Raw genomic sequence first — 27,481 nt, 5'->3', positions numbered from 1 at the left:
AAACTCCAAATATACAGCAGCAGCAGGCAGTGTCAGAGACGAGGTCGTAACCACGACCTCCTTCATACCAGGCGAGGTAGTTATTGTTAAATACATGTTCATCGTGCACACCCCGTGAACACCCTACACGCTGCACCATGAACATCCCACTCGCTATGGAAACCAGACTGAGAATCTTGATGACTCCGACAACAAACCCACAAAGCCTCGGAGAAGGAACTCACAAACCCTGCTTTGGGCAACCCAATAAAGCCCGGAGCACGGTACTACGAACGCAGACGAGAAAAGCCAGCAAGCCGGTTTGTGAGCCACCCACACTGCGACCCGCGAAATGGAGATCCGTGCACACAAACACACAGAGAGAGAGACCACCAACGACTTCGTGTAGAACCTGGGAGGCTGACCAACCCCACCGGGAATTAAGACCAACAACGATAATCATTTGAATGTTATGAAGCGCCCTGAAATCGTTCTCAGCGGCGCCATGCCATGGAAAGGCAGAAACTCGTCTAACAACAAGCAAGGAAAGAAGAAGCGATGACGTTTTGAAAGTAACTAAAGAGAGAGAGATGGATCTTCAATGGACACTTTTTTAACGTGTGAATAAGCTACCAGCATCTCGCATGCCAATTGGGAGTTCGTTCCCACACCGTCGCCCAACCAGTCACCCAACCAGAATCACTCAGCCAGAGTCACCCAGCCAGTCAACCCAGCCAGAGTCAACCCGCCCTCTCCCCCACACGCCCGATGTAGCCGGCGCCTGCGTGGACGGCTCCTGCAAGTTCGTTGTTGCTCTTTGGTGGAGCGGGTGGCTCGCAAGGTGGAAGGTTGAGAGTTCAAATCCTGTTTGGGGGCCAGCGGGGGGGGGGGGGGGGGGTACTTTGCCCATCATCCAATGGCGGAGCCAGGATTTTCAGGTAGAGGGGGCAACCCCTCCAGAAATGAAAAATGATAGACCCTGCAGTCACGAAAGCTTTAAATCGAAAAATGATAGAGGAGTTGTTAGTTAGTAAGAAATTGTTAGTAAGGAGTTGTTAGTAAGTAAGGAGTTGTCCCTTGCTTTTTATTCGACGCGTGTGCGGCCATGGCGCAGCCATCGATCGAGGGTCGAATTCGAACCGCGTTGTGTGATTGGCATCGCGCTCGCTGAAGGTGTTGATGCCTTCAGAGAAGTCGTGTGCTGTATACGCAACTGCGCACGATTATGTGAGTCACTTATAACTGCTTTGCCGTTACTTATTGGCAATTATGGACTCAGACTATTGTCCTATCATCTCATAGAGTCCCTGGCACGTAACAATATGCTACACAGCGGCAGTGGGGGTCGCAAAATGCCGATTTATTACTAATAAACCCCAATGATCCGATCGAAATTAGGGATTTCGATGGGATCATTGGGGGGGGGGGGGGGGCACGTGTCACCCCACCCTCCCCCCACTGGCTCCGCCAGTGCCATCTTCCCTCCCTCCGTGAGAGGGGGGGTCCATAAAATGATCACCACTTTGTGTGGGAGGAAGAGCGCGGGAGAGATGGGCACGGCTGCCCCCGCTGCTCACGAGAGCGCGACTCGAGGCTGGAGGCGCCGCAGCTCCCCGCCTGCTCCACCGTCGACTTGAAACGAAATCGCTGACGCAGAGCGCACGGAGCCCGCCTCGAGGCGTCCCGAGATCGCTCTGAGCGACGCCGCTGCTGCTGCTGGGATCGCCGCTGCTGCTGCTGCTGGGATCGCCGCTGCTGCTGCTGGGATCGCCGCTGCTGCTGCTGCTGCTGCTAGGATCGCCGCTGCTGCTGCTGCTGGGATCGCCGCTGCTGCTGCTGCTGCTGGGATCGCCGCTGCTGCTGCTGGGTTGCACAGACGGAACAAGTCGGCGTTGCAAGGTGGTAACACAACGGAGATTGGGAGCCACAGCGGAGCCGGCGAGAGTTTGATTACCGCTCACCGCTGCCCTGCCCGGATGATGATGATGGTGTTGGTGACGACGTGAATGTGGCGAGCGGTGGTGCAGCGGTTAGCGCTTGCGCTACCAACACGGGCAGCCCGAGTTCGATGCCCAGCTCACGGCCAACACCGGTGACGATTATCTGAAAAGTCATGGGCCTCCCCCTAGATCGACTCAGACTCAAATGAGTACCTGGTGCGGTGTGTAAACACCGCCACTGGGGAGACAAAGGCGGGCGTGGTGCTGGCCACCCACCTCCTCGTGTGCCGTGCCGGCCTTCATAGGTGCTACTCACTAATAAGCACTTGCCCCAACGGTCTGTTAAGGCTATACGGGGGTGGGGGATCTTTGTCTTTGTTGGTGATGTTGTTGGTAATGATGATGATGTTGCTGATGATGTTGGTGATGATGATGTTGGTGATGATTTTGGTGATGTTGGTGATGATGATGTTGCTGATGATGATGTTGGTGATGATGTTGGTGCTGATGATGTTGATGATGATGTTAGTGATGATGTTGGTGATGATGATGATGTTGGTGGTGATGATGTTGGTGATGATGTTGGTGATGATGATGTTGGTGATGATGTCTCGGCCAGGCGTCTTGCGAAGAGGCGGGAGTGACCCACGGCCGCGGTTCGAATCAGGCAGGCCGCCCCGGGTTAACGCTGCGTGTGGTAATCAGCGTGAAGTTGACGCCTGCCCACCTGGCGATCAGACTCACCGTGGCGAGGGGAGGGAGGTGGGAGGGGAGGGGAGGGAGACGTGGGGGGAGGGGAAGGAGGCGTGGAGGAGGGGAGGAAGCTGTGGGGGGGGAGGGGTGCAGGGGGGTAAATTTAATAATCTTGACCCATTGCATACAAGTGTTCTACTCGTGTCATCATTTCTGTTGTGCTGGCCAGTCTGTGGCCGTATATTTATTTATTACTATTCAACCACAATTTGTTTTAATGTTACCAGGTAAGGCCCCACTGAGTTATGTCGCTCAGAAAGCGACCTGACCACAAATGATAGCTCAACGAAGTGGCTCATCGCTTGGAAATGTCTGGCAGCCAAATACTCTCAACGCGTGGTGTTGTTGATGCGAAATGTGGAGGGGAAACCCGGAAGTCGCGGATACGAAATCCACGCGACCACGGGGAGAGAGCGAGACGCAAACTCCAAATACACAGCAGCAGGCATTGTCAGGGTCGGGTTCGAACCCACAACCTCCTCCATACCAGGCGAGGTAGTCAACATCTCCTAGCCACCGTGATGATGATGATGAGAGAGAGACGCAAACTCCAAATATACAGCAGCAGGCATTGTCAGGGTCGGGGTAGAATCCACGACCTCCTGCATACCAGGCGAGGTAGTCAACATCTCCTAGCCACCGTGATGATGATGATGATGAGAGAGAGACGCAAACTCCCAATATACAGCAGCAGGCATTGTCAGGGTCGGGATCGAACCCACGACCTCCTGCATACCAGGCGAGGTAGTCAACATCTCCTAGCCACCGTGATGATGAGCGGGGATGGAGCTGCGTGCGTCGCGGCTCCAATGACAGGCGCGAGCGCCAACCTGGTGATGGTGGCGGTGATGATGAACACCAAGAGAGGTGATCCACTAACCCCGGGAGCCTCTCGGACCGCCGCGGACCAGCGAGTGACGATGATGATGATGAATCCGTCCATGTTTATGGATTAATTTCAACAGAGTTTGTTCGGGGTGAGCGACCTTAACCATGATTTTTTTTTTTTCCGTGCACACCGCACCCAGTCTACCCCTCACTGTGGCCCTGAATGTTACGGCTCATCACGTGTCCCCCCCCCCCGCCTTGACCCCCCCCCCCCCGACCCCCTCCGCCGCAGTCTCACGGGCCACGTGGAGGAGCACTGAGCGAGGAGCACCTCGGGGATTCGACGTCGCCTCGGATCGGCGATGGAAATTCCACCTTTCTATGACGGGCGCACAGCCGGACTTTCCGTAGAACACCCAAACGAGATGTAGCTGTGGTGGTGGCAGCGGTGGCAATCAGATCGGTGGTGGTGGTGGTGGTGATGATGGGGCTGATGGTAGTGGGGCTGATGGTGGTGGGGGTGGGGTTGGTGGTGGGGGTGGTTGTGGTTGTGGTGGGGCTGATGGTGGGGCTGGTGGTGGGGGTGGTGGTGGTGGTTGTGGTGGTGGTGTGTACCCGCAGGCTGGTGTCAGGGTGTTTGTCCGAGACAATGGATGTGCAGGGTGTGGAGCTCACGCCGCGAGGCACCCAGCGCCCATTAATCACGGGGCGCTCTGAAAGGCGGCGGCAGCGACCCGGGCGTCCCGTGTGCGTGCGTTGCGCTTCTTTCGCACCGTACGTAGCCGACGCGTGCTCATCGGAGGTGCGGAAGTCATCGACACCTTCCCCCCTTGGGCCAAAGGGCTGTCAGCGAGCAGCACCTGCGAAGGCCGGCACGGCACACGAGGAGGGGGGGGGCAGCAACCACGCCCGGCCACCTTTGTCTCCCTCGCAGCAGATGTTTCAGGCTGCCGACCGAACGGAGGTCCAGGGCCGGCTTAGATAATCGTCAGCGGGAATGTGCGTGGAGCCTCCGTTTCTCTGAGTCTTGAACACTCATTTCTTTAGAACTGATTTGAGTGTTTAATGTTGTTGTTGTGTTCAGTTTGTTGTCCTTTCCCCGCACCCTCGATTAGCGCGGTTGGCTACGTACGGTGTGAAAGAAGTTTAACTTACAATCACACCCACCCACTCGCCCACCCACCCACTCGCACAATCACCCACCCACTCACCTCCCGATTAGCGCGGCTGGCTACTTACGGTGCGAAAGAAGTTCAACATACGCACAAACATTCTCTGGTGACACATGAAGCAAGTTTTTTTGTGAATATGACATTACATGCTCTGCTCATTTACCCAGGAAAGCGTCGGCGAGTCTCCAGTCGTCGCGTTAGGGCGATTGGTCGCGCGCTGCTGCCGCTGCTGCTGTTTCTGTGATCCCGCCCGAAGTCACGGCGGCTAGGAGATGTTGACTACCTCGCCTGGTACGCAGGAGGTCGTGGGTTTCAATCCCGACCCTGACGCCTGCCTGCTGCTGTATATTTGGAGTGTGCGTCTCTCTCTCCGTGGTCGCGTGGATTTTTCACCGGCTCATTCGCTTTTTCCCCTCCACATTTAGACTCGACATCCACACGCGCTCAGAGTGTTTGGTCGCCGCTACAAATTCCCACGCGATGACGACGAAGATGATGAAGATGATGATGATGACGACGAAGATGATGATCGCCCACTTCATCGGGCTATCATTTGTGACAGCCGGGTCGCTTCCGACAAAGAGCTGCGCAGCTGTTCAGTGCTGGGACACTTACCCTGGAAGATAAAAACAAACATCGGGCGATTTGCAGGGTCAGCATTGGGGATGTTTGGCCAATGCCATTCGCCCTGTGTGACGCACAACTCCCACACGGTGAAGGCGCCACGCGATGGGGGGGGGATCGAACTGGGGACCCGTTTGCTGTGAGGCCCGCGTGTCACATCTGCGCCAACCCTCGTGCAGTAGACAAAAGTCAACCTCACAACGATAATAATCGACCACGATTAATTGACAGCCACGCTGCCAATCTGCTGCCCGATGATTGACTACCCACATGCCGTGTTGGTAATGGGGTTCTTTGACCATACTTCCCCGCACTGGTCAGTGCCAGTCGGGCGAGGCTGGAGGCGAGGACGGAGTTCGGGGCAGGACATTCGCTCGTGATCGCGCAGTGCGCTAACCGCTGCGCCACCGCTCCCATGCAAATCAAACTTGCGCGTTCGTCGATTTAAAACAAACTAAAATCTCTCGCACGCTCGCCTTCTCGATCATCGCCGGGCCGTGATCTACCCGCTGCTGGATGTGTCTCCGCTCCCACCACCGCTGTCGTCGTCATCCCCCCCCCCCCCGCTGCCTCGCGCTGCAACGTCCCGTCGAGACTCGCCCCTGCCGTGGGAACGTGGAATTTCCGCCACGGGCCCAGAGGCATAACAAACCGGACGTGGACGCAAACGCATCTTCGACGCGCCTTCGAACGGGGGGGGAGGGGACGGGTGGATCGCTTTGTGCGCGGTTGACTTTTGAAGATTTACACTTTGGCGTCGTCGCAAGCTAAAAATATCAATGCCGTTCCTAAAAACAGAACAATGATGAGACGGTCCGTGTGCAAGCCCTGACGGCGCAGGGCGATGGTGGTGGGGGGTGTTGAGCGCAGGGGGGTGACTCATTCAACAGACGGAAGCACACAATGGATCTCCTCCACCTTGCAAGACGCGCGTTTATTTTGCACGTGGTCGGTGGGGTGGGGTGGATAGGGTGCAGCTGTGCCGGGAGTCTGCTTGGTTATTTGGTGACCTGTCTTGCCCACGTGCTCGTCGACGACGACGCCACGTGAGGTTTATTTTGCGTCGCGAGGTCGGCTGCCGCCGCAACGATTTCGTCTTCAAAACACACGCCGCGTTTTCTCCTCCTACTCCTTCTTCTTCTGTGCGTGACAGCAGCAGCAGCAGCTACTACAACAACAGCAGAAACCGGTCCGGGCATGCGCACACGCAACGCCTCCCATTGGTCGCATACTCTCGGCAAAAAAACTCGGAGGCCTCGGGTGTGACAATTCCTTTGATCGTCTCGAGCTGCGGTCCGTCTCGGCCGGCACTCTGCTGCACCACCGCTGAGCCAGTTATTGCAACCTGCATCACCAGGCGACGGCCAGAGTTATAAACCCACGACAACTCTGGCCGTCGCCTGGTGATGCTGGTTGTGATTAGCGGCGACAGGTCGCGCTACTCGAATTGTAAATGTTGTTCTGGGTTTATTCTCCAACGCACAACCGGTGTGTGCTGTGCGAGTAACGAATTGGCACGTTTGGTTTACGTGACGAAACCTTACTGATTGGCTGTGTAGGGTGGCGTGGCGGGTTTAATGTCACATTTATATTTACGCGATGCAACCCAAAAAAAACTAGGCCCCTGCGTGTTAGACAGACGGACATTTCACTCCGATTGTGTTGCTGTAGACCACCGAGGCGCAACATACCAAATGAATCTCCGGATGAAATTACTTTACCCGTTACCTAAAGGTGAAATGTTGATTACAGGGTGCCCTTAAATCGCCCGCGCGAATTTCGCGTGTATGCGGCGAACGTATTTCTACCCAAAATTGGCTCACGTGCGGTTTCATTCACGCGCATGCACCCATGCGGTCGGACGTGGGACAACATTGTGTGTACTGTATGCGTTACTCGGCAGGCCTTGTGCTGTTTTTAAATCCTTTATATTAAGTTCACTTGCTTGCTTGCTTGCGCGCTTACGACCGTGCAAATCTTTCGGTCGTTTTTTAACCCACTTCCCGTGATCCAATCGAGCTGACATTTTGCACACAGACTCGTTGTGCGTGACAATTTATTTTCGTGAAAACTTTTTTCCAAAATTTTACACTTTTTAGGAAAAAATAAATTATATTTAATTACCAATTGCTTAATGGTGGCAGGCAATCATCTGATCCATAGGTGGCAGCCATCTCAAGCCAGAGGACGAGAGGACTCTAGCCGCCACGCATATAAAGGATTTATAGTGAAAAACTTAGTTTTTACGGGTTAATTTTTGTTCTGTGGGCGCCACGGTAGCGAGGTGTTGACTACCTCGCCTGGTGTACAGGAGGTCGTGGGTTCAATCCCGACCCTGACGCCTGCTCTACATTTGGAGTCTCTCTCTCTCTCTCCGTGGTCACGTGGATTTTTCTTCGGGTCCTCCGGGTTTTCCCTCCACATTTTGAGACACACTTTGAGAGTATTTGGTTAATATACATTTCCACGTGGTAAATCGCTGCGCTGAGCTATAATTTGTGGCCAGGTCGCTTCTGAAAAAACAAGAGCCATCTAGCTCAGTGGTAATGTAGTGGTGATACGCGCTGGCAGTAGGGATCGTGTGGCAGCGCGTGGTGATTGGCTGTGTATTGGTGACGCGCGCTGACAGTGAGGGATCGTGTGGCAGCGCGTGGTGATTGGTCAATTAGAGTGGGTGCTCACATCGCGGTCCGCATAGGCTCCGTCCCCTCGGGAGCGGAGGACTATAAAAGGCGATGCGCGCGGGCGCTCGGGGAGTTGGTAACCAGTGAAGACGGAAGACGGAGGAGGAAGAGACAGGGCCCTGAGACCCCTAGCCCCGCTGTCCTTGTAAGGGCCGGGACCCTGTGTGGCTCAGAGGCGGGACCTTGGGACCCGCGGCCGGACGTCCGTGTGAGGGCCGGGATGCGGGACCCAGTGGTCGTGATCCATACCCAAGCTGTGGTGGGTCTGTAAATTCCCCTGGAAGATACGGGGCTGGAGAGCCCGTGTGTGTGTAGCCGGGTGGAACGTGTAGCGCTAGCTGGAGTGACCACACGTGTTATTGTGGCAAGGAAAAGTGTTAATAAAGTGTGCTACCCGTCAAGTGGTCTCCCGCCGTAATTTACAATATTACAGTAAGATAAAATTTAAATTTGCTAAACCTACCGCATGACGCACTCAACTTTACAAACCAGTAAAATCGAAACCCACTGATTACTTCAACTACGAGACCGAATAAAAAAAACTCAAGATGTGTCGTCCATATCCTACTCACAAATTTGCCCCCGTCCATTTTCAAAAGTGGCAGTCTTGGGTAATCATCTTTGTGACCGTGCAATTATCTTTGGCATTCATCGAACAAAGAGGACTAAAATACATCATGAAATAATGATAAAACTCATTTTTAAAAAATATGTTGACCTTCAAGCATGCATAAATGACGCTCTCCATTCCGACTGAGATGCAGTGAGCAAAATCACAGTTTTCGAAAGTGCTTGGACATATTTTAAGAAGCGATTCCTTAAACAATGATTGAGACGCAAATGCCCTCTGTAAAAACAAAAACTGTTCAGAATAAAGGGTGATCGACCACCTTGGTTTGATGCGAACATCTGCGAATAAATTATAGCCTGGAATAATGCAAAAAATATCAAACAACCTGCCCGATTGGATTATCTATAGAACACAAAAAAACAGATGGACTCGTCTAGTACAAACCGCTACATTTTCATCCTCTCATCAAACTATTAGAAATTGACAAAAAAAAACACAAGACTCTACTGGCAAACCATTAAATTCACTTGAAAACAAAGGGAAGCTAAACGTTCTACTAAAACGACACATACTGGATGGGAAAGAAACTGCTCACAAAACAAGACATTGCCAGCGGATTTAATTCTCGTTTTTGACCGGCAGGTCACGTGTTTTACAAAACGCACCAGAGTAAAATGTCTCCAAATGCATCACCGTTCAACATCGCTCGCTTCCCTCTCTCTTGACAACCCTTAAATTGTTCCTGAGAGTCATCGTCCCAACTTCTCGTCTAGTACCATAACTGCACTGGACCTACTGCGTACACTCGCATCAATCAAGACATCGTAATGGACGGGGAGAAGACGAGTTGCCTGACATTTGCACTTGCGGTGGTGGCGGATCTCATCTACAGACCCCTCTCACGCATTGTCAGTGAGAGAGTTGGTGTCGATGGTGCAACTTCTTCCTCATGTTGGCCTTGAGAACATCCTTGAAGCCCTTTCTCTGCGCTCCTCTTGAACGCGCACAGCCCGACTAAGCTGGGGGAGTCGATGGCGTTTTGCTTCGGGAGTCTGGGAGTTGGGCAGACGGGCGACGTGGCCGGCCACAGCGAAGCTGACGTCGAATGGTCGTGGCCTGAACGCTCGTGGTGTTTGTTTGCGAGAGGACGCTGATGTTCGTGCGTCTGTCTTCCCACCGGATTTTAAGGATCTTCCGCAGGCAGTGTTGATGGTACCTCTCGAGGTGCTTTGGGATGTCCCCTGTGGTGTTCTCCACGTCTCAGCTTTGTACAGTAAGGTAGAGATTACGACCCGCTTGATAAACCGCGATCTTAGTTTTTGGACCTGATGTCACGAACCTAAAACACCCTTTTCCTCAGCCCACCGAAACCTCCACTTGCACCATTTCAGGCGAGTTTGGATTTCTTTGACGACGTCAAGCATTCTGTGAAAGAAGGCTTCCGACGCATGGGAAATGCTCAACAATTTCCAGTCTCGCCGTGGATGTCAATTGTTGGAGCTGGGGACTGCTCATTGAGAACTGGTTGATGGAGAACCTGAGTCTTTACAATATTAAGCGTCAGTCCCATTCTCTCATATGCCCCAGTAACAGCTTTGACTATTGCCTGAAGATCCGCTTCTGAGTGGACACACACTACAGCATCGTCAGCATACTGGAGCTCAACAACTGCTTTCGGGATGGTCTTAGGTTTAACTCCAAATATACAACAGGCGTCAGAGTCGGGATCGAGCCCACGACCTCCTGCATAGCAGGCGCGGGAGATATCATCTCCTGGCCACCGCGGCGCAGAGGAGTCCACGCTGAGAGCCATCATGAAGCCCGCCGGCTGGCGAAGCTGCAATCAAACGGGAGCCACAGGAAAGCTCCCGTCTGGAAAGCTCCCGTCTGGAAAGCTCCTGTCTACGCGTCGGGTACGAACTCACGCCGGCCCAGTTTGCCAGCTGCTCAGCTGCAAGGTTGGCTCGAGCCGTGATGAGGGCGAGGAGGAGGCGTCGTTGTTGTTATCTGTGGGAGTTGGAGAGTTTACCCCCCCAGCCCAGGGGCATCGCAGCGTGACGTCTCACGACTCAGCCCCGCGAACACCCACGCGGGGACTTTACCTGAAATGTAATTCCTTGACGGTGTTATTGTTGAACGTCGTTCCTCAGTTCAACGATGTCGACGACAACAATAACATCAACAACAACAACAACGACAAATGCCCGTGCACCGGGAGAACCCGAGCTCTCCGAGGAGAACATCCATTTATTAAAAGCTTGGCCGCGCCGGGGGAAAGCGAGGAACGCTGAACTGCCCTCGTGAAGCCAACAAGATTACATTGCAATTCTCGGGCTGTGGTTGCGGAGGTGGCAGCCGCATTGTCAGACGGCATGGAAGGGGTCCTTCGGGGTGAACACTGTCCCGAGCGGCTTGAATTTAACTTGGGCCACGGAATCCGCATTGTCTGCGTCGCCGATGGAACCCGACACCGCGGCCAGACGAGCCCCCACGTCAACACGGGATCAGCGAACGCAAAAACATCGTCGAGGAGGACGTCGTTCACGGGAGGGAGTTGGGAGGGGCAGGGCGGGGGGATTGACGATCGGCACTTATTGACGCAGCTGCTAGGGGATTCAGATGGAGACGTCACCTCGGGCTAAGCCGGCGATGCCGCCACCGCCGCCACCACCGCCGCCACCACCGCCACCAGTGCTACCACCACCACCGCCGCCACCACCGCCACCAGTGCCACCACCACCACCAGTGCCACCACCACCTGTGCCACCACCACCACCACCACCAGTGCCACCACCACCACCAGTGCCACCACCACCTGTGCCACCACCAACCACCAGTGCCACCACCACCAGTGCCACCACCACCAGTGCCACCACCACCACCAGGGCCACCACCACCACCAGCGCCACCACCACCACCACCAGTGCCACCACTGCCACCACACATCATTACCGTCCACGTCCCACCCATCGCCAGACCCCACGGCTGCTGCACAGGAGATACGCGGCGACCTCCAAGGTCTGCCCTGACAGCCTCATCCCACGCAGAGACCCATAGATTCACACAGAGACCCATAGACTCACACAGAGATTCATAGACTCACACAGAGACCCATAGAATCACATAGAGATTGTGATGCCACAGCGGTGAAGCCGCTCTGACGATGCCCCACCTAAGATCCCACCACCAAAAAGCGGCCTGGCCGACGCTGCTCTTCCCTCACCACCCCCCACATGAACCCACGTGTCACCCACCCCCACACAGAGCCTCGCGGGGAAGTCGCCTGGCCCACAGGTTTTCACCCAGGAGCCCTCCTCGTGGGGGGACATTCTCCACGGTTTCCTGGGGCCAGGGAATTGACCGAGGCTTCCCCCAGGCTAAATTGCGCTGCGGCGCCGTGAATCAACGTGGAATTACACGGTCACGATGAGGCTACTCAGCCCCCGCGGTAGGCCTCGGCAAGGTAAGGTAAAAGTTAAAAGATAAAAACAACGAGCCTACCATTACCCTACCTTTTACCTTACCACAATACAATCACTCTACCCTACCTTCTACCCTTCAGCAGGTAAGGTAAAAGGTAAAAAGCAACGAGCCTACCTTTTACCCTTACCCCATACAAATTACCCGATTACAGGGTAATTACTGGGGTACTACACAGGAAAAAGGTTTATAACGGTAAATGCTAGGTAGAGCGCTTTATACATAAAGAATACTCTTGATGATTCCAATTTTACACGCTTGTCGTTGTTGTCGTTGTTGTCGTTGTTGTCATTGTTGTCGTCGTCGTCTCCTCAAATCTTGTAACTCAATTTTAACCAACTTCCCAATGTGGTATCGACTGCAAACCTGGTATACTTATGTCATACTGATGACAATATATTCTATCATAAAACAAAATGTATTTTTAAACATTATTTTATATATGTTATGTTTTGGCTTGGGTCTAATTGTCCACACTCAACTGACGTTGGGCTGTAATTGTCCACGGCCCCTTACGTGATGGCAAGCCTCGGGGTCACTTCCTGGAGTCGTGGAGTTCTGCCATTACTCGTACATTTAATAAAAGCGTGTTTAAAAAAAAGTTATTTTAAAAATTCATTGTTAAATGGAGGCCACGGACTGCGCCACAGAGTTTTTAGCGGTAAACAAGGTACCATATTTACCGGGTAATACTTCGCGCTACCTTTACCCAACCGGGTAATTCTTCCGAGCTACCTTTACCCTACTCTTTACCTTACCCCTTGGCATGTCGACAACTTTATCCTTTACCTTTACCCTTTTACCCGGTTAAAAGGGTAAATTACCTTACCTTTCCGAGGCCTACCCCGCGGTTAAGACACCCACAACACACACGGGTTAGCAGGCAGGTAGGGGGCGGAGCCACAAACGGTGGGAAACCAGGACAGGCACTTTGATTGGTCGGGAGCTTAGCGGCAGTCCCCTTGATGTGGAAGCCTGGATGCGGACGGCGCTGAGAGCACCGGTCCGAATAACGCTATAGTACAGACGAGCAATCTGATTGGCCGGGAAGGCCATCGGATCAGCGACGACCTTCCTTTGATGTAAAGAACAATAAAAGGCGAGGGAAGGTAGAGATAGAGTGAGTTCGTGTCCGGCACAAGTCAGCAATCGGCCGACTTTCCAGCCACTCGAACGACCGTGTGACGAGTCACAGTGCAGCGAGGACTGGCCCGCAGGAGCTCCGTACGAATCGAACTGTGAGTACGAGAGAGAAGTAGAGAACGGCGCGGTAATTCCTAGAGAGGATAAATCGAAAAAGGCGGGAAAGATTGGGTTTAGACCCTGTGGAACAGGTTAGTTGCCCACTGATTTCAGCTTCAGGCTCCGGGATACTTAGTATTAGGCACGCCGGGAATACACGATTAGTAATCCATAAACAGTTTCTTGTGGTTTCTGTGAGTGTGGGGAGAGCGGGTGGTGGTGTGTGTACGTTTGTCAGGACGCAGAGATTGGCGCGTGCCGAACTATATCGGGGCGACCATCGGGCAAGGGTCTGACGCGCACATGTGCCGAGTTTGCGCGTGAATCCTGTTGCCAGCATTCATCATTGCGTAGAAGAGCCGGGGGACGATTAAACCATGTATTAAATGCCCAAGGGTACAGTAATACTCGTTCTAAAACCAACCCCGAATACCCGCCCCACAGCCCTTTAAATCTCCATTACCCACCCACGGCAGCAACGCGTTTGCGAGTGACGTCATTGCCCTTTGACCCCTGACCCCCCATTCCGCGCGTGCAATTGGTGCGTCGCTCTAAAACCAATCCCGAGTACCCGCCCCACAGCCCTTTAAACAATCTCCATTACCCACCCTTGGCGACAAAGCGTGTGCGAGTGACGCCATTGCCTTTTGACCCCTGACCCCCCGTTCCGCGCGTGTGATTGGTGCGCGGGGTTGTGAGAGCGGAGACGTCGCATTTGAGTGGCTGAGAAGCGACGGATTGATTCCAGGCAGCCGAGTGCCAGCCCCGAGCTATGCCTCACAGATAGGACTCGGGGTCGCGGACTCGAGGGGCCGCGGCGCGGGGAGAGGAGCCGGAGAGCGGCAGCCCTCCCGAGATCAACCCTCCCCCGGGGGGAGCCGGGGGCCCGCGTCCTCCACAAGACCTTTAGACTCTCACAGAGACCCATAGACTCACACAGAGACCCATAGACTCACACAGAGACCCATCAACTCACCAGAGACCCCTGGACTCACTGAGAGACCCATAGACTCACAAAATGACCCATAGACCTGAACAGAGACCCCATAGACTCACTGTGACACAGGGTGTTAGGTAAGAGTCGGAGAGAAGCCCACCATTAATTATCCCAACTTAACAACTCTGCTGGATTGCCGATGACTCTTGAACGAGCGGTGCGGCCTGCTCTGGCTCGCTCGTGAGCGGGTCACGTGCTCGTGACTACGGTCACGTGACCGGGTCACGGGCTTGGGTGGCACGTGCTTGTGAACGACGCAAACCGGCGCCGTGCATCGCCTCCCCGCTTGGATGTGGCAGGCGGTGAGCCGCGCGTGTGAAGGTCCCGTGGACTGCTGCCAATCGCGCGGCGGCGTAGAATGCCAACGCGCTCCCGCAGAGTGAGCCGTGGGAGTCGCTGCGAAGTGGTCGTTCTTCGGGGGGGTGTGGGGGGGGTTGTGGCAGCCTGCAGAGGGTGGATCCATCAGTGGTGGACGACCGGGATCGTGATGTTGATGGTCCTCCTCTGCCGAGGAAGCGGAGGGCCCCGGGAGCACTGGGGCTTGGGAGACGAGGGCTTGGCTTCGGCCTGTGGCTGAGGGGAGTGGATCTTGGGCTGGTGGTCATTCTGAGGAGACTGAGGCTTGGGCTCTGAGTGAGTCTGAGTGAGCTGTATGAAGTGTTGCTGAGGAGATAGACTCAAGATTTCGTGGTCATTCTGAGGAGACTGAGGCTTTGGCCCTGGATAAGTCTGCGTCTGCTGTATTAAGCAATGCTGAGGAGAAACACTCATGATCTGATGGTCATTCTGAGGAGACTGAGGCTTGGGCTCTGGGTGTCTCTGAGTTAGCTGTATGAAGTGTTGCTGAGGAGATAGACTCAAGATCTGGTGGTCATTCTGAGGAGACTGAGGCTTGGGCTCTGGGTGTCTCTGAGTGAGCTGAATGAAGTGTTGCTGAGGAGATAGACTCAAGATTTGGTGGTCATTTTGATGAGACTGAGGCTTTGGCTCTGGGTGTCTCTGAGTGAGCTGGATGAAGTGTTGCTGAGGAGATAGACTCAAGATTTGGTGGTCATTTTGATGAGACTGAGGCTTTGGCTCTGGGTGAGTCTGCGTCTGCTGAATGAAGTGTTGCTGAGGAGATAGACTCAAGATCTGGTGGTCATTTTGAGGAGACTGAGGTTTGGGCTCTGGGTGAGTCTGTGTCTGCTGAATGAAGTGTTGCTGAGGAGATAGACTCAAGATCTGATGGTCATTCTGAGGAGACTGAGGTTTGGGCTCTGGGTGAGTCTGGGTGAGCTGTATGAAGTGTTGCTGAGGAGACAGACTCAAGATCTGGTGGTCATTCTGAGGAGACTGAGGCTTGGGCCCTGGGTGAGTCTGCGTCTGCTGTATGAAGCGTTGCTGAGGAGAGACACTCAAGATCTGGTGGTCATTCTGAGGAGACTGAGGCTTTGGCCCTGGGTGAGTCTGTGTCTGCTGTATGAAGTGTTGCTGAGGAGATAGACTCAAGATCTGGTGGTCATTCTGAGGAGACTGAGGCTTGAGCTCTGAGTGTCTCTGAGTTAGCTGTATGAAGCGATGCTGAGGAGAGAGATTCAAGATCTGGTGGTCATTCTGAGAAGACTGAGGCTTGGGCTGGTGGTGATTCCGAGTCAGCTGTATGAAGCGTTGCTGAGGAGAGTGGACCAGCGGAGAGAGGTTCCTGGGCTGGTTTTGACTCTCAGGAGGCCGCGGTTTGTGCTCCTGGTAGTGACATGGAAAGGCCTGGGCAGGAGGCCGCGGCTGTTCAGCAGACAAGTGAAACAGCGGTTGTGGAGAGCGGTTATCATTGTCGTGTGGGCCGTCAGCCTTTTGAGCCTGGGCCTTGACCTGCTGCTGCTCCTGCTGCTGCTGCTTCGGCTGCTGATGTTGGGGTTGAGGTCGCTGTGGGAGGTGGACTCGGAGAGGATGGAGCTTCGCAAAACTCTGCGGCCTGGTAGACGGAGGCTTCTGCTGCTGCAATTGAGGAGTATGTGGAAGAGGAGCCGACGGTGGGGGAGTGGTGACAATCTTCGCAAGAAAATTCTGGGGCTGAGGAGCCCACGGCTGCTGCTGCTGATTCTTCTGAATGTGCATCGCGGGCGGTGGTTGTGGCGGTCGGGATTTGGGTGGCGGATGCAGCGGTGGCGGCGGGGTTACCGGTATCGTCACCGCAGCAGAGGCACCACTAGCACCACCACCACCGCCGCCGCCATCGTCGTCGTCGTTCTGGCAAGAATGCCGCATGCCGGGCCGACCGTGCGGGGCGCTCTCGCCCCCTCGTCGTCGATCGTCGTCGTCGTCGCCACCGCCCCTGCCACCACGCCGGTCATCATCGTCGAGGCTCGCGCCGGCGAGTCGCACGCCCCTCAGCAGCATCTCCACCCTCCGCTTCAGCCGCTTCTGATCCTCTAGGGCGCAGCTGATGACGGTCGCCTGGAACTTGTGGTCGACAGCGCCGGCACTCGGCTCGGAGGAGCAGGCGTTGCGGAAGGAGAGAAGGCGACACGCGGCGGCGTCCGCGGCAGCGGTGATGCCAGGGTCGTCGCCGTCACCGGCGCCTTGAAGCTGCTCCGCCACGCCGTCCACGAGCGCTGTGGCGCGCCGCAGCGCTTCCCGCTGCGCCGCGCTGCGCACCGTCTCCAGTGACACAGCCACGCTGAGCGTGCGCGACAGCAGGCGCTCGGCTGTCATGGCGAGCTCCTCTTTCTCGCCTGGCTTGCGGGGGAGACACGGAGTAGACGTGGGGACGCGGGAGAGACACGGAGTAGATGTGGGGACGCAGGGGAGACACGGAGTAGACGTGGGCACAGGCGCCGTGGTGATGTCACCGCTAGGCCTCGGCAAGGTAAGGTAATTTACCCTTTTTACTGGGTAAAAGGGTAAAGGTAAAGGGTAAAGTTGTCGACATGCCAAGGGGTAAGGTAAAGAGTAGGGTAAAGGTAGCTCGGAAGAATTACCCGGTAGGGTAAAGGTAGCGCGAAGTATTACCCGGTAAACACGATACCTTGTTTACCGCTTAAAGCTCCGTGGCGCAGTCCGTGGCCTCCATTTAACAAGTAAAACATTTTTTACACGCTTTTATTAAATGTACGAGTAATGGCAGAACTCCACGACTCCAGGAAGTGGCCCCGAGGCTTGCCATAACGTAAGGGACCGTGGCCAATTACAGCCAACGTGAGTTGACCGTGGACAATTAGACTCAAGCCAGAACATAACATATAAAAAATAATATTAAAAAATAGATTTTTTTTTATGATAGAATATATTGTCATCAGTATGACATAAGTATACCAGGTTTGCAGTCAATACCACATTGGGAAGTTGGTTAAAATTGAGTTACAAGATTTGAGGATACGATGACGACGACAACAACAATAACGACAACAACGACAACAACAACAGACTGAGTTAAAAGAAAGCGTGTAAAATTGGAATCATCGAGAGTATTCTTTATGTATAAAGCGCTCTACCTCGCATTTACCGTTATAAACCTTTTTCCTGTGTAGTACCCCAGTAATTATCCTGTAATCGGGTAATTTGTATGGGGTAAGGGTAAAAGGTAGGGTAAAATGTAGGCTCGTTGCTTTTTACCGTTTACCTTTAACCTTACCTGCTAAAAAGTAAAAGGTAGGGTAGAGTGATTGTATTGTGGTAAGGTAAAAGGTAGGGTCAAGGTAGGCTCGTTGTTTTTACCTTTTAACTTTTACCTTACCTTGCCGAGGCCTAGTCACTCACCGCCACTTAGTGGCGAATGGTGGCTGTTGTTGTGGCAGTTGGCGCTCTGCTACGACCCCGGCGACCCGAGTTCGATTCCCGCTCACGGCCAACACCAGTGTCGATTACCGATCCTGGGCCTCCCCTAGGTCGACTCAGCCTCAAATGAGTACTCGGTGCAGTGTGTAAACATCGCCACCGGGGAGACAAATGCGGCCTGGCATGGTATTGGCCACCCACTCTCTCGGCGTGTGCCGAACCAGCCTTCACAGGTGCTGATACTCGCTACTTACAACACTTGCCCCAACAGCCTTGTTAAGGATACACGGGGGTGGGGGGTGGGTTCTCTGTCTCACCCTCGCTGATCCTCCACATGTCGTGGCTGGATCGAGCCTCCTGGATCAGCTCCACCAGTGCCTCCTTCTCCTGCTCCATGGCGTAGGCCTGGTCACGGAGCGCCTCCACCCTGCGACACACGCGCCAGCCACGACAGAGAGCGCAGTCAGCGGCGGAAACGTCGGCACCGCGGCGAGCAGTGGCCCGCTGTGGGGCCCGAATTCGAGTCCTGGGCCCAGCGGCAGCCTGGCCACCGTCATTGAACAACCGGGTTCCCAAGTGCAGGGAGTTGATGGTCTGGTCTCTTGGTAATTCAAAAACACCGCCAGCGCCGCAGCCATGTGAACCCTTTTCCCGTTCTGAGACTTCTGCAAGTTGCAGGATGGTCAGTGTCCCGTTCGCCGCTGAATCTCGGATCTTGTGTACTGTACTGAATCGGACCTGGATCTTGTGTTTGTATAGAATTTTGGAAATATTTTTGGTAGCGCCTGCTATGTATGGCAACGTAATGATTTTGATGGCTCTTTGGGACATTCTGTATACAGGAAGGCCACCCATACAGATTCCTATATGAAGCATGATTCCCACCACCATCCGGCACAAAAGAATTCCCTCATCAAAACACTACACCATAGGGCCCACTGCATCTCTGACCAACACCACCTGGCCAGTGAATTGGAACATGTACATCTGGCCCTCAGGATGAACGGATACTCGGACCGTGCTATACACCAAGCTGTTTCTCCCACCGTGGAGAAACAACCCCCTGAGACTCCGGCTTAACTCAGCTTAGCATCCCCCCCCCCGACTCCACACGGCACCCCCCCCCCCCACCTTGGCTCCCCCCCCCCCCCCCTATATAGTTGTGCTTCTCTATTAGCTCTCTTCACTTACTACTGTGAATTTGGCTGTAACGGTTCCACCTGAAGACGGAAGCTTGTGTTGCCTCCGAAACGTCGTGATTTAATAGAGTAGTTTTTACATATTTATTTATTACCTACGTGACTTTACCGAAAAAACCAAAGAGTATGAATCCTTGCAGTCACGAAAACTTCAAATCTAGACGTACATGTACGTCATCGGAATGCGAAAGGGTTAAACCAGCTTCCTCACCGAGTGTTTGTTCGATTTCCGGCGAGAGTATTCAAATATAGTCACGGGGCGCCCGCTGATTAAATGCCATGGGGAGGAGTTTTCAGGGTCCCCGCAAGGATTATTTTGTGCCGCCGTTGTCCCAACACTCAGAGGGACGCAGCGCAGACACGGCCGTGAGGCCAGATTTCCGAATGTATTCCTCCTCCCTCCTCCTCCGTCCTCCCCCACCCTCCTCCCCTCCCTACCAACCGTGACTCGGTGCCAAATGCACACCCCGGGTTAGCTTTGGATAGCGATGGGCGGTCAGTGGGCGGCTGTAGTGGAAAGATCAAAACCGCATTTGTTTTGAATCGTCGATTCACCCCGACAGCGCAAGGTGCGATGACAATCGAAGCGTCGCCTACAGCTGTACATTCCATCTCGTGCGGCTTGTGATGGCCGTGCGTTGTGGGTCGCACTTTCATCTGGAAGGACAATTTGCAAACTTGAAGCAATTATCTCCCGTGATGACCCCCGTGGTGACGCTTCTGAAGTTCAAAGCGAAAATCACCGCTCCCAGCGCCACGTGGGCCTAACTGTGTTGGTCACTGTGTTGGTCACTCTCATTCACTGTGTCAGTCACTGTGTGAGGCACCCATCTATCAGTTTGAGACGACACCCTCTGATACCTCCATTGACTTCAAAGCCCATTTCTCTCCCCCCCCCCCCGTCTCTATGTGTCTCTGTGTATCTCTATGGGTCACTGTGTATCTCTATGGGCCTCTGTGTATCTCTATGGGTCTCTGTGTATCTCTATGGGTCTCTGTGTATCTCTATGGGCCTCTGTGTATCTCTATGGGTCTCTGTGTATCTCTATGGGTCTCTGTGTATCTCTATGGGTCTCTGTGTATCTCTATGGGTCTCTGTATCTATATGGGTCTCTGTGTATATCTATGTGTCTCTGTGTATCTCTATAGGACTCTGTATATCTCCACGAGTTTCCATGCGTCTCTGAGGGGGGGGGCGGGGAGTTCCACTATCACGGCCCACAACGTGAGTTCGCATTGAGCCACACTCAGCAGTGGATAGATCACGGCTGGCGATGGTGACGGCCACGTCCGGGGGATTCCGCGCCCGCTCGATGCGCACGCAGACACCGCGCCCTGCTGCGAGGCGCGTGGCCACGCGGCCCTCTGCCGGCCCCTCCGCCGGCCCCTCTACCAGCCCCTCTGGACCAGGGACGTGCGGTCAGGAGAGGCAGAAGAGGCAGAGCCTCGCCTGTCATACTCCAATGAAAATAGCTGTTACGAAAAGTAAACAAAAAAGAAGAATCAAATTAAATAAATATTAAGATTTTCCACTGATCTGTGTTATAAATGTCATTGCTGATTGCAATAATTTTTATAGTCAAAATCGCCAAATTTGCGGAGCTCCGCTGCAAATACAGGAAGAGACGAGAGGTGAGGCAGCGACGAGCTCAGCCTCCCCTCTGATTGCGCAATCCCTCAGTAACTGGATAGAGCGTGGGCAATAAGCGCGTGCCTGTTACTATCTCAGTATGTCACCAATGTAATGTTTGTAGACCCCTTCATTTCAAGTCCTCGCCTTCCATACTCCAGGCAACTTATTTCACGTATGTGTATAAAGATATTTAGGCTCGCTGATCTCGTCATGAAACTGCAATGAAAAAGCACCAAGGGAGGCAGCTATCACATCTGCCTCACTGAGGGGGACGTGTCTAACACGCCCCCCTCAGTGAGGCCACGCCCCCTCAGTGAGGACACGCCCCCTCAGCGAGGACACGCCCCCTCAGCGAGGCCACGCCCCCCTCCGTGTGTGAATCTGGCTCTGACACGAGCCAGTGCCTCCCCAGCCATTGACCTCTCCGCACGCCACTGATCTGCACAGAGGCCCCTCTGCGGGCCTCTGTGCCGGCCCGTGTGCGAGGGTGGTCGTCACCAGCCATGACCAACCCGCTGCTGGATGAAGGCCTCCCCGAGTGGGTTGCTGTTGACGTGATGCGTCAAGAACTCTCCCAGCTCGGAGTCGCTTTGGAGAGGCAGCGAGACATTGCGGGGATGAATTTTCTCTCTCCGTGCTCTGCGGGACAACGCTGAGCCGGCCGTGCTTGGGAGTTACGGATTGTCGGCGTAAGGCACTACCACTAGGAGCACACGGTGCGCCTATCCACAGTCAAGGCCCCTCTCTCGAACCCAGTGGTTCTTCACCTCGACTGCGGCCTTGCAGCCCATTTGGTTCGTGAAAAAATTATGTCAATAAATACGCAGGGGTTTGATGAAACAAAGTTGTACTCACCTGCCCGCCCGTGCTTAATTTGTGTTCTCGGTTGTTTACCTTCTGAAATGAATCTGCCTCGAAAGGGCACCTCGCCAACCCCAGGGGGGGGGGCGCGTTGCTCCCCAGGGGTTAAAAAACCACTGCTCTAGACGATGTTACCCCGGTTACCCCCCCCTCCCCCCCAGTGAACACGTTCATAGGCGGAAGGCGAGACAGAGCGGAGGAGTTCGGGGAGGGGGCGGCTACTCCACTCGAAATCAAACACCGCCCTCCAGCCAGCGCCTCCAGTATTAGAAGCCTTCGAAGTCCTCCAGGACCGGACCACACCTCGGCACCCCCACAGAGGGAAGCGCGGCGTAGCAGCAGCAGCAGCAGCTGCAGCTGGTGGTGGTGGTGGTGAGACACGAGAGAGCCCCCCCCCCCCCCGTGTCTCACCACCACCAGCAGCAGCAGCAGCCCCCACCCCCGTGGGGGGCTATTTTAGTCTCGCTCAGTGTTGTCCACGTGGGTGTGGTGATGCGGCTTGGCAGGGCCGGCCCGAGGCATAAGCGAACTAAGCGGCTGCTTGGGGCCCCCTGGCCACCAGGGGGCCCCCGAATCGTTTTTTTTTACAATTAAATAACTTAAACAAGTGATATAAATGAATTAATGTCATTGGAGGATAGATTTAAGTCTCTAAGTGAGGTTAAAGAGAACTTTGGAGTGCTGCTCAATTTTAGGGAGCTAGATCAAAAGGTCCGGAGGGAACAATGTGAGCTTCTTGGGGAAAAACTCTCTTGTGGAGAGGAGGCTGATATTGATGGTAGCGCACTGGCAGTAGAGATAGAGAGTCTTCCTGAACTTCCCCAAACTATGATGACTGCCTTTGAGCTTCTCACATACCTCTCACAAAATGAGATGTGTGAGCTTTACCCAAATCTTTGGGTAGCTCTCAGGATAGCCTGCACTCTGCCTGTGTCAGTTGCCTCAGCAGAGAGGAGCTTTTCCAAGCTCAAATTGATAAAAACATATTTGAGATCATCAATGGCCCAGGAAAGACTAAGTGGACTTGCAGTCATTAGTATTAATAACAAAGTTGGCCAAGCAATACCATACAATGATGTCATTAGTGACTTTGCCTCCAGAAAAGCTAGGAAGGAACGATTTTGAGGTCATTGTTGTACAGTTGACATTGTTGAACCCTTGCTGTTCTTATGTTTGCTTTCATTATTTAAGTATCTTTTTTTTTGTAACATTCTATTTTTGATTAGATTAATGTTTGTCTATTTTGGTTTTATTTAAAAGATTGCACATTTAATGCACATTTGCAAATAATTTATTTAATATGTTTTTTGTGACCGTTTGTATTCAGAAGTTTTAATAAAAGAGTGAAGTATTTTAAGTGTTGTTTTTATTTTTTATTAATACATAACCTCACTGTATTCGTTTATAATATTCGCTATAACATTATAGTGTGACATTTGTGTCAATAATCTTCTAGCACAGATGAGTCTGCGTGGTGGGAGGGGGGCCCCCAAATCAAATTCTGCTTAGGGCCCCCAAGAGGCTCGGGCCGGCACTGCGGGCTTGGACGCACAACTGTCATGTAGCAACAACAAAGGGCATTGATCACCACCATCGCTCACCCACCCATCCCGCCCGCCGAGCCTGTGACAGACTGGTGGGGCCAAGCGCTGTGAGCGAGTAGCCAGCACCACTGTGGCACACGAGGGGCTGCGGTGGCCATTACCACGCCCGACCGCCTTTGTCTCCCCCGTGGCGATGTTTACACACCTCACTGGGTTCTCCGCTCGCTACTGCTACTGCTGCTACTGCTACTACTGCTGCTGCTGCTACTACTATACTGCTGCTACTACTGCTGCTACTGCGCTACTACTGCTGCTACTAATGCTACTGCTGCTACTACTCCTGCTACTGCTGCTGCTACTACTGCTGCTGCTACTACTGCTGCTACTGCTACTACTGCTGCTATTACTGATACTGCTGCTACTGCTGCTACTACTACTGCTGCTACTACTACTGCTGCTACTGCTGCTATTACTGATACTGCTGCTGCTACTGATACTGCTGCTACTACTGATACTGCTGCTGCTGCTACTGCTGCTGCTACTGCTGCTACTACTACTGCTGCTGTTGCTACTACTACTGCTGCTGCTACTGCTGCTACTGCTGCTGCTACTACTGCTGCTGCTACTGCTGCTACTAATACTACTGCTGCTACTACTACTACTGCTGCTACTGCTGCTGCTACTGCTGTTACTACTGCTGCTACTGCTGCTACTGCTACTACTGCTGCTACTACTGCTGCTACTGCTGCTGCTACTGCTGCTGCTACTACTACTGCTGCTGCTACTGCAGCTGCTACTACTACTGCTGCTGCTACTACTACTGCTGCTACTGCTGCTACTACTACTGCTGCTACTGCTGCTACTGCTACTACTACTGCTGCTACTACTGCTGCTGCTGATACTGCAGCTGCTACTACTGCTGCTGCTACTGCTGCTGCTACTACTACTGCTGCTGCTACTAATACTACTGCTGCTGCTGCTACTACTGCTACTGCTGCTACCATGGTTCCTGTTCCCGTGAGCTCCACCCGCTGACTCCTCCAGCGCCCGCGTCGAGGACACTCGCGGTGGCGTCTCAACCACCACCACAACCAAAGACAAAGATGCCCCGTGTAGCCTTAGCAGGCTGTTGGGGACAAGTGCTGTCAGCGAGCACCTATGAAGGCCTCCCCTAGGTCGACTCACCCTCAAATGAGTACCCGGTGTAGCGGTGTGTAAACATCGCCACTGGGGAGACAAAGGCGGTCGGGCGTGGTGCTGGCCACCCACCCCCTCGTGTGACGTGCCGGCCTTCATAGATGCTCGCTAACAGCACTTGCCCCATCAGTCTGTTCAGGCTATAAGGGGGATCTTTGTCTTTTTTGTGAGATACTGCGCTGGTGGTGGTGCACAAACAACCACCACCACCACGCTCCGCGTCATTAGCACCGTGAGCCCTGAGGAGGGGCAAGACACAACATAGGCGACGTTTCGGGCAAGGGCCCTTCTTCACAGCAGAGAGACGGGCCAGGGAATTTAAACGAGGTGTGTTTGTTGAACTTATTTCGTACCGTACGTGGCCAGCCGCGCTAACCAGAGGTGCTGGGGGAAGGACACCACGCTAAATGATGCCGATATCGAGTGGTGTAAGCTTTTGTTTTCGTCCCGCTTTCTGTTTGCTTCATTGCTGTAACTTTACTTGATTTGCTTTCGTCGCCATGGCGACCCGGGTCACAATGGCGACCCGAGTCACCATGGCGACCCGAGTCGCTCTCATCCTGGTCCCTTGCGGTCTCACCTGGTTACACGAAATGTTTTAAACTTTAATACATAAATAACCCCCCACGTTGTGTTACCTCGCCAGGTAAGGCCCCACTGAGCTGCGTAGCTCTCTTTCAGAAGCCATCACGGATGGTGGCTCCACGAAGTGGTTTCTCGCGTGGACATTCATAGCGATTCTGAACGTGGAGGTGAAAACCCGGAGGACGTGGAGACAAATCCACGCGACCACGGACAGAGAGTGAGAGAGACACGCAGACCCCAAATATACAGCAAGAATCAGGGTCGCGATCGAACCCACGGCCTCCTGTCCACCAGGCGAGGGAGTCAACATCTCGGCCACCTTAGCGCCCCCAACTCCCCCCTCCTGCGTCTTGAGCAGTGCTGTTTGCTGCTGGCCACTTGGCATGTGTCCCCCCCCCACACACCCCCCCCACACCCCCCCCCCCCCCCCCCCCCCCGTACCGGTGCTCGAGTTTGTCGAGGACTTCGATGAGTTGCACGGAGCGTGCTGCCATCGAGTCGGAGCGCTGGAACAGGCGGCAGCAGCCACCACCACCACCGCCGCCGCCGTTCTCCGCTGCCTCGGCGCTCCGCTCGGCCGGGTTGGGCCGCCGGGGTCCGGGCTGGGCCATGGACGAGGGGCACGAGGAGGAGGAGGAGGACTTTGTCGGAGCTTGAGAGGATCCCTTGATGGCTGAGAGAGGCTCCGCCACCCCGCCCCGGACTCTTCCAGCGGGGGCGGAGGGTCGCGGCTCGCGACTCTCACGGTGCCACAGAGGGCAGGGAGATGGCAGCGGGAGGAGAAGCGAGATGGAGAGAGAGCGAGATGGAGGCGAGGAGGTTGGAGATGAAGAGGTTGGAGGTAGCTCAAACTAAACTACGACACGAGTTTTATTCTACCAGGCAAGGGCCCCACTGAGCTACTGCTGCGTAACTCTTCTTCAGCAGGGACCCGTCGGTCACAGATGATGGCCCCAACGAATTGGCATAATCAGCACGTGGACATGTGCAGCAAGCAGCCAAACACTCTTCACGTGTGCTTCGAGATGAGACGAAACGCCGCAGAGAGAGGGGGATACAGCGGGCTGGAGGTGTAAATATAGAGAGCTGGCTGAAGCTATGGAGAGAGAGAGCCAGAGACGTGGCGACATCCAGAGAGATCCAGAGACGGTGGAGAGATCGAGAGGGGTCTGGAGAGAGGAAGATTGTGGAGAGATTTAGGACGTCCCGGTGATGAACTAAAAAAGATCGAACGGGACGTGTCGCTCCGGCGCTGAGCGGAAAATCTGGGCGAGGTTGCGAGGCGCTCCGCGTTGGGCATCGTGGGGGGTGGGGGAGGGATCCTGTGCCATGGAACCTTCCACGGCCTCCCGAATATGGCTCAGGGCCCCACGCTCGCGCCGCGGTCGTAGGGGGTCACGGAGGGGTAGGGGTGGTGGGGGTGGGGGTAGGGGTGGTGGTGAGGGTGGAGTGGGGGGTGGTGAGGGTGGTGGGAGGGGTGGTGAGGGTGGTGGTGCTGAGGGTGGAGGGTGGTGAGGGTGGAGTGGGGGGGATGGTGGTGGTGGTGAGGGTGGAGTGGAGGGTGGCGGTGGTGGGGTAGGGGTGGTGGTGAGGGTGGGAGTGGGGGGTGGTGAGGGTGGTGGGAGGGGTGGTGAGGGTGGTGGGTGGGTGAGGGTGGAGTGGAGGGTGGTGAGGGGTGGAGGGAGGGGGTGGGTGAGGGTGGAAGTGGAGGGTGGTGAGGGTGGTGAGGGAGGGGTAGGGGTGGAGTGGAGGGTGGAGTGGGGGGTGGTGAGGGTGGTGGGAGGGGTGGTGAGGGTGGTGGTGGTGAGGGTGGAGTGGAGGGTGGTGAGGGTGGAGTGGGGGGTGGTGAGGGTGGTGGGGAGGGGTGGTGAGGGTGGAGTGGAGGGTGGTGAGGGTGGAGGGAGGGGTGGTGAGGGTGGTGGGAGGGGTGGTGAGGGTGGTGGGAGGGTGGTGAGGGTGGTGAGGGTGGGGTAAGGGTGGTGGTGAGGGTGGAGTGGGGGGTGGAGTGGTGGGGTAGGGGTGGTGGTGAGGGTGGAGGTGGAGGGTGGTGAGGGTGGTGGTGAGGGTGGAGTGAGGGTGGTGAGGGTGGAGTGGAGGGTGGTGAGGGTGGAGTGGAGGGTGGTGAGGGTGGAGTGGAGGGGTGGTGAGGGTGGAGTGGTGAGGGTGGAGTAGAGGGTGGTGAGGGTGGAGTGGAGGGTAGTGAGGGTGGAGTGGAGGGTGGTGAGGGTGGAGTGGTGAGTGGTGAGGGTGGAGTGGAGGGTGGTGAGGGTGGAGTGGAGGGTGGTGAGGGTGGAGTGGAGGGTGGTGAGGGTGGAGGGGAGGGTGGTGAGGGTGGAGTGGAGGGTGGAGAGGGTGGAGTGGAGGGTAGTGAGGGTGGAGTGGAGGGTGGTGAGGGTGGCAGTGGAGGGTGGTGAGGGTGGAGTGGGGGTGGTGTGA

At 54.7% G+C, this 27,481-nt stretch overlaps 1 protein-coding gene across 1 annotated transcript; it reads right to left on the bottom strand.

Moving 5' to 3' along the window:
- Positions 1-14,764: 14,764 nt before the first annotated feature.
- LOC144726517 (BAG family molecular chaperone regulator 2-like) lies at positions 14,765-26,345 on the bottom strand. The gene is made up of 5 exons (XM_078605313.1): positions 26,284-26,345; positions 25,487-25,750; positions 18,344-18,453; positions 16,633-16,984; positions 14,765-15,293 (listed from the first exon to the last, which is right to left on the bottom strand). Exons 1-5 carry the CDS (start codon positions 26,343-26,345, stop codon positions 15,218-15,220), a joined length of 864 nt encoding a protein of 287 aa, XP_078461439.1. The 3' UTR covers positions 14,765-15,217.
- Positions 26,346-27,481: the final 1,136 nt, after the last annotated feature.

The sequence above is a fragment of the Lampetra planeri genome, chromosome 23 (genome assembly GCF_965212315.1).
Source record: "Lampetra planeri chromosome 23, kcLamPlan1.2.h2, whole genome shotgun sequence".
Taxonomy (NCBI): domain Eukaryota; kingdom Metazoa; phylum Chordata; class Hyperoartia; order Petromyzontiformes; family Petromyzontidae; genus Lampetra; species Lampetra planeri.
Note: the sequence above shows the minus strand (reverse complement) of the source record. Positions and strands in the feature narration are given on the sequence as shown.

What these genes read in the sequence shown, in the direction of transcription:
- LOC144726517 (XM_078605313.1), bottom strand. Translation starts at nt 26,345, where the DNA reads ATGCCCAACGCGGAGCGCCTCGCAACCTCGCCCAGATTTTCCGCTCAG. An exon ending in CTCGACAAACTCGAGCACCG is followed by an intron (nt 18,454 to 25,486) that starts GTACGGGGGGGG and finishes CGTGTGTCGCAG; the next exon opens with GGTGGAGGCGCTCCGTGACC. An exon ending in CATGTGGAGGATCAGCGAGG is followed by an intron (nt 16,985 to 18,343) that starts GTGAGACAGAGA and finishes CCCGCAAGCCAG; the next exon opens with GCGAGAAAGAGGAGCTCGCC.